Genomic DNA, 6,873 nt, shown 5'->3' on the forward strand with positions numbered 1-6,873 from the left:
ACTCACCCTGCGGCATGGGAATCCTGCCACCACATGTGAAACAGCCAACAGATCCTGACCCCGATTGGCTGGGGGAGGAAGCAAATGACTAAGAGTGCGAACTTGCGCAAGGAGCCGAGAGAGGGCAGAGGTTATCAGGCTGCAGTTTCACTGGGACACAACCCAAGAAAGTGAGAGCAAACTCGGGGAAAACACACATTCCGGCCAAGTTTCTGCTCGGAAGCTGGGAGACCAGCTACCCCTGCTGGGGGTTACAGGCCCCTGGCACGGCCTGCTTGCCAGGGGGAGATTGAAAAACAGACATAGCTCCCCCTGCTGGACAGACAGAAGAATACAACCAGTCCCTCCCACACTTAGGCATGTTTTTTCCCTTTAACAACTGTAACACACAAGTTAATAGTAAACCAAATCCCCTTCCAGCTCTAGTCATCAGCTTGGACTTTATTTGTGAGTTTATACATTTAGGGAGGCGTTACACAGCAGCACTGATAAAAGCAGCTCTAAGCCCAGAGGCATTGCGAGACACGCCGGTATCCCCAGGCTGGAGTCCAGCAGGGATTATACACAGAGATTACACACAGATCATACGGCTACAGACATTACCAACAACATGACTGCTCCGTCTGCATCCAGAATCGGTTACGTTATTGCACTCAAAGCAGCACTGGACAAAATTAAACACCTGATTACAGCACACGACCACACAACATCTCTGCTCCCCATGTCATGTTGGCCCTTGAGGACTGGCAGGCTAAAACAGGGAGGCCCTCAGGCAGGAGGCACTTACAGAGAGGCTGTCCAGGAGAGCCAGCCTGCCTGTGGTTTTGTCTCAGCCACCCCCTTGGCAGGCGGGTCCATATAATCAACAAGAGGTCCAAGAGAATCACTAGCCAATGGCCTCTCTGTGAAATGAGTTTGGCGGGTCTCAGCCCAATTCCCTGTAAAGCAGCATCCACACGACACAGAAACCACCACAGTTGGTACTAACTGCCCCCCCTATGGAGACTAAACTGACCCCATGCCCAGAGTTATCCCTTTACGTCAGGGCAGACATATCTTGGCAGGGGAAGCTCACACTGGGATAGATAGAGGGCTTCAGTCTCCAGGGCTGTCAATCTGGTACCTCTGAGCACCCCAAATATTGCCTGGTTTTGTAAAACTTAAGATAGTTGCCCTGTGAAGTGCAGGAGCAAGGGGGCCATACCCCATTCTCCGCTGCTCCTGGGGAAGGGGGTGGGGGGGGGGGCAGAAGGGTACTGAATATATCCCAGGTCCCTATGTGAAATGATCTAGCTCTTGGCCTTCAAGGGGCAAGCCTCTCATACACCCAGTTCCCCTCTCCCTTGTGTGTCATGAGTCCCGTGGGGGCAGTGGCGTCCCGGAGGTGCCGGAAGACGATGCGGTCATGTAAGCGGTTGGTTTGGCCCTGCCAGAACTCCACAACGTCTGGTTTCAGGATGTATCCCCCCCTGAGGGAAAAACAGATGCTGTTAGAAGCGCCCATGCAGAGCAGCAGCCTTCACACAAAGCCAAGTGGGACCAGGAAGTTCCCTACGACGAAGCGGATGGAGCTAAGCTTTTACATAGCACAGATCACGACCTGGGGGCACCTCAGAAGGATGCGAGGCGTCCGCACACACACACGCCAAGCCCAATGATGCTCACCGTTCTGGGATGCGCTCTGCCTCTTCTTGCAGGGAACAGCTCAAAAGCAGGCCAATCTCAACCCTAACTGACTCCCCGAAGAATCCTTTAAGTAAATCCAGGCTTTTTCAGGCGGTGGTACTCAGCTGCACGAAAGCTTTAGGTTCAAGCCCTGCACCTGGCCTTCAATCTAAATCTAACCTCGATGCTGCAGGGCAGAGCGTGGCAGAGGGGGGAGCAGCAGCAGCAGCAACACTATGGAGAGGTACCACCCTTTGGAAAGATTAAATCTAGGTGCCAACTGTCCATCTCTACCAGCCGGGAATCCGAGATCTCCTGGCACTTTTAAGGAGACCAGCATCCCCCCAGTTTCTAATAACCACAGCTGAGGCACTCAGAGCTGTAGCAGAAGAATGGGAAGGGACATCAAAGGAGAGAGGGGGAGACCAGGCCTAGCTTACACAAAAGCTGATTTTAGCAACTAAGCACCACTCACCAGTACGCAGGCTTTGGCACAATTCCCTCCCGGTACCGCTCTTCCAGTTCTGTGTTCTTCTTCCTTAAATACTGCAAGGGAAAGGGAGACAGTCTGAAGGCCTGGGGCTTTCTGCCATGGAGCAAACATGCAAAAAGGACGCAAAGCATGGCCTGGGGCCCTCACTGCCCCCCAGCAGGAGATAAGATGCACTGGGGGGACACAGCGAGGGAACAACAGTTCCCAGAGAAAGCTCTGACACACCCAAGGGGCTGGAATCCAGCACAATCCACCCCACCCTCAAGTCCCACTGCTCCTCACCTCCCTGTCAGGAATCACTGTGCTCTGGCAACTCACAACTGCCCCGATCTGGCTGCTTCGGGGCCGGGAGTGGAAGTAGTGCTCCGATTCCTCCTCTGGGAGTCTCTCCACAGAGCCCTCAATACGCACCTGCGACAGCCACAGTGAGATGGGACCTGGCCCCCGGAAGGTGGACACACTTCCGCTAGGGGCCAGAAGGAGACCAAGTACATTTTGAAAACAAGATTAGGATCGTGGTTTCCACGAGAATAAGGGTGGGACATCAGTCTATCATCCCCCTGTGGATTCGCCAAATGTCAAGTGCTCCCTCCGTCCCCCTGCTGTTATTCCAGGTGATCACCAACCCCGGCCTGAGATGGGGATGAGCTAGACACAGTCTGAATCACCACCACATCCTGCAGGGTAGAAAGGGATTTAACTCCTCTCCAGAACCTAGCTCCCTGGAAGGCAGCCAACTCACCAGCCCCCCACCTCAGGCAGAGTCAATTGGGAAGGTCTAGAGAACCCACCTGAGAGCCACTTAGAATTCAGTTGGTTTCAGTGCCTCTCTCCCCACTGTCCATTATTAAAGACCCAGATTTCCTTCCCCCATAAGAAACCTGCCGTGCCCTCCCTTTTTTCTCCGGTACGTAGCTGACCTGCAAAACAGTCTCCTACTCTGGTAATTACAGTTTGCTGCCCTAAATGACCCTGCAGTTTCAAGTCAATAGACTCACTTCTTGGCGTTATGCTTCAATTCCCCTTCTAAGAACTATTGTGCTGCGTTGCTGAGGGCTGTTACACCACTACCACCTTCTACCCCAGAGGCAGCTGCTTTCAGTGGCGTGTGAGCATTCTCTGTAAGCGCAATTCATAACCTAGAGGCTAGCCCAGCACGCTTCTGGCGCGGTAAGAATACCTCAAGTTCTCAAAGTCGCAGCCCCCAAGGAGCTAAATAAGTTACAGATTCCAACCATCCGTCCCATCTGGTGTAAAGCAGTTTTTGATCTCTTAAGAAGCCTCTCCAGCCCAAGATGAGCAAACAGAGGGTCTCTGCTCAGTGCTGCAGTCTGCATTTTGAAAGTGAGGGTGTGGCTCTGAAGTAGACTGCATCTGCCATCTCCTCCAGCACTTCTCCGCAACAGGCCTCACCAGGGCATCCCAGGGAACGAATGTAACTATGATACTGCGTGCAGGGTGCTGAGCCTCTCCCCTCTGCCGCTTGGAATCAGAAGGCACAACTCACCTGGCGGTTAAGGGGCTCCCAGTAAAAGACAACTGAGGCAAAAGGATTGGAATCCTAAAGAGTGGGGAGGCAGGGGGATAAAAAACACAAAACAAAGGACTTCCATCAATTAGGTAATAGTTCAGATCTTAAAAGCTAGAGAAATTACCCACCTCTCCCAGCTCGATGGTTTGGGACTTGGAGGCACTTAAGAGCGCAAGACAGACTAAACCAACACAGCCCATGGTGAGGAGTCAACATGCTATGCATCACCTTGATCAAAGCAGGATGGGGAGTGGAGAGGGGCACACGGAGACATCTCCCTCTCACTCTCTGATCCCCACACCTATGATCAACATAGACCAAGGCACTTTGGTCCCTGAGGCGTATCTGTGGGCTGCTCTTCCATACTGAAGGAGAGAGGCAGCTGTCGTCCACTTGATTCAATGCAAGCCTGGTGCAGACCTTGAGCACCTGGCAAGTCGGCGTCCTGCCCCTCATCTGAGCAAAGTTCAGGTGCCCATCGAGTTATGGAAAATACAGGCCAGTGGGTAGTTTACCTGCTTGATGGTCAACTTCTTACGTCCCCCAGGATCCTCCCTCCTGGCACCACGCCCAACCCTCAGAGGTGCCAGAGCATGACCGAAACCTGTCCCCAAGTGACATGCCCCACACAAATCAATGAACGACATGGTCTGTAACCCACGAGGCAGCTCTCACCAGCTCCTTTCCTTTCCGGCTCTCGTGGTTAGTGAAGAATCGAAAGCCATCCTGGCTAAACCCCTTCAGGAGCACCATGCGGGCAGAGGGCCTCCCATCCCTGAGCCAGGGAACAAATGCTCGAGTCAACACAGAAGTGCAACCACATACACAGATACATTCCAGAGACTGCCCGCCCACCCACCCAGGCAAAGGTGAAGGGAATCTACCCTCTTCTTTCCAGTCATGAACTGAGCATTGCTGAGATCAGGAGGACGGTTCACCACCCCCTCTCACCCTGTACCTCATTATAGGAGGCTGCACATTACAGGCTTTTGTGCCTTCCTCTAAAGCATTTGAGATTGGACCCCACTGGAGCCAGAATAATGGGCTGGATGGGTCACCTGACTGATGTAACAGGGCAAATGCCTAGTCCCGTTCCAACACATAGCTGTGCCCCTGGATCTGCTCCTTACTATCCATACAAACATGCCAGAAGCTGTCTGCTTCCCTACGTGCCAGGTTACCCAGCCTAGGATACGAAACCTAGCAGTGCACGTCACCGCAGGAAAGCAGCAAAGGAAGCCACCCAAAGATGCAGATAGGAGAGATTCTGGGCCAGCAAGCACCTTGCCAGCGACTGTCTTGCAATGCCCACCTGGTACAGGTGGCCAGGCACATAGCATTGGCTTCGCCGATTGAGGGACACTGCATGGCCTCTTCAAACCACATGGCAAACTGCTTAATCGGGTCAAAGGAGGCGAGATGTTTCTCCTCAAATGCCTGCACAGGACAGAAACAGGGAGAGGAGCAGAAGAACCGAAGTGTTACATCCCCACCCATCAAGCGTCAGGATCCTTCACTTCCCCACACATCATCTCAAATCCTGCTAACCCTGTAGCTGCAGGAACCAGCCCACATGAGTTTAGCTTTACAACTCCCAGCCCGCTGAACGGTCTCTGATTATCCACATTTGAAAGGAGACACATTGCTTAAAGTCACACAGTGAGCCAATGACAGAGTCAAAACAGAACCTGAAGTCCTGACCCTGCCCTGCCCGACTCCCTGTTCTAGCCACTGGAGAACGCTCCCTGGTTTTTTATTTCATTCACCGCTTGTTGATTTTTTAGGTCAGCTGAGCTCTGTGAAGCTGCTGTCTTATCCCATGCTGAGTAATGGAAAGGCTGGTTTTGAAGCTTAAAGCATGGGCCTGGGTGTCAGGAGACCTGGATTTTAGTCCCAGCTCTGCATGACCTTGTCCTCTCGTTACCTCTCTGTGCCTCAGTTTCCCCTGTAAATTAAGATTAGTATTTAGGTCCCTCACAGGTGGTTATGAGGATTAATCCACTGGTTTTAACATGCTCAGAGGCTTAGGGCTTGCCTACATGGGCAAGTTTTACCATTTATACTGATATAATTATACTGGTGTACACACAACCTCAATGCACACCTTATCTTATACCGCTATAACTCTCTCATGTAGCCAAGTCCTTAGACAGAAGGGCAGGCTATTAAAGCCAGGCACAGCCCTGTGTGTAACATAAAAACGGCCACACTGGGTCATATCAACGATCCATCTTGGCCAGCATCCTGTCTTCCATCAGTGGCCGATGCCAGGTGCCCCAGAGGGAATGAACAGAACAGGTAATCATCAAGTGACCCGTCTCCTGTCATCCGGTCCCAGCTTCTGGCAAACAGTGGCTAAGGACACCCAGAGCATGGTGGGGTGTCCCTGACCATCTTGGCTAATAGCCCTTGATGGACTTGTGCTCCAGGAACTCATCTCATTCTTTGAGCCCGGCTGTACTTCCGGCCTTCGCAACATGCCCTGACGGACGAGTGGCACAGGTTGGCTGTGAGCAAGGAACCCAGCCCAGCCCCTAACGGGGCCCGAACAGGGCTTTTCTGTGATCCCCACCACAACCCCCCGCCCAGACTTTGGATAAGGGCAGGATCTGGGGGAGCCTTGGGGGGTGGGGGGGGGAAGCATCATGGCTCAAGGGGCAGCAGGGTAAAGACTGGCTCACCTGCCAGCCCGGGCACCTCTGGGGGAGGGGTGATTGTGCACCCCATCTGTGGGGGGGGCACCCCACCTGTGGAGGGGGGGCAGAGATCTCTGATCCCGCTCCTCCCTCCTCCTCGCCCCCTCCCCTCCCTCTTTGAGCCCCTCCCCCTCTAGAACCCTCCCCCCCGTGCCCCTCCCCCAGCGGGACCCCCCCGTAGCCCCCCCCACCGCGACCCTTCCCCCCCCGTAGCCCCCCCACCACGACCCCCCTCACCTCCTCGTCCCCCCGGTAGCTTTTCCTCAGGGGCCCCAGGTCCATGGCTGCAGCTGCCACCTGCCCAGAGGGACGGGGGCCGCGCCAGGCCCAAACGCGCAGCCCGCTCCGCGCCGCGTAACGCATCATAGCCCCGCCCCCGTCCCGCGCACGCGCGCGCAAAGACCACGCCCCTTAAGGGGGCAGGACGCCGGACGTGCCGCACGCCGGGGCGGGGCGATTTCAGCTCACGCCCCCTGCCCCAGCGGCCA

At 54.4% G+C, this 6,873-nt stretch overlaps 1 protein-coding gene across 2 annotated transcripts; it reads right to left on the reverse strand.

Moving 5' to 3' along the window:
• Window positions 1-421: 421 nt before the first annotated feature.
• PNPO (pyridoxamine 5'-phosphate oxidase) lies at window positions 422-6,782 on the reverse strand. Of its 2 annotated transcripts, XM_073326352.1 has the most exons (7): window positions 6,623-6,781; window positions 5,002-5,126; window positions 4,365-4,464; window positions 3,666-3,719; window positions 2,441-2,569; window positions 2,141-2,211; window positions 422-1,469 (listed from the first exon to the last, which is right to left on the reverse strand). In XM_073326352.1, exons 1-7 carry the CDS (start codon window positions 6,749-6,751, stop codon window positions 1,304-1,306), a joined length of 774 nt encoding a protein of 257 aa, XP_073182453.1. In that variant the 5' UTR covers window positions 6,752-6,781; the 3' UTR covers window positions 422-1,303. The 2 variants fall into 2 exon arrangements, with proteins under 2 accessions (XP_073182453.1, XP_073182454.1); XM_073326353.1 differs by lacking the exon at window positions 2,441-2,569 and having other exon boundaries at window positions 6,623-6,782.
• Window positions 6,783-6,873: the final 91 nt, after the last annotated feature.

This window comes from Lepidochelys kempii, chromosome 27 (assembly GCF_965140265.1).
Source record: "Lepidochelys kempii isolate rLepKem1 chromosome 27, rLepKem1.hap2, whole genome shotgun sequence".
Taxonomy (NCBI): Eukaryota; Metazoa; Chordata; order Testudines; family Cheloniidae; genus Lepidochelys; species Lepidochelys kempii.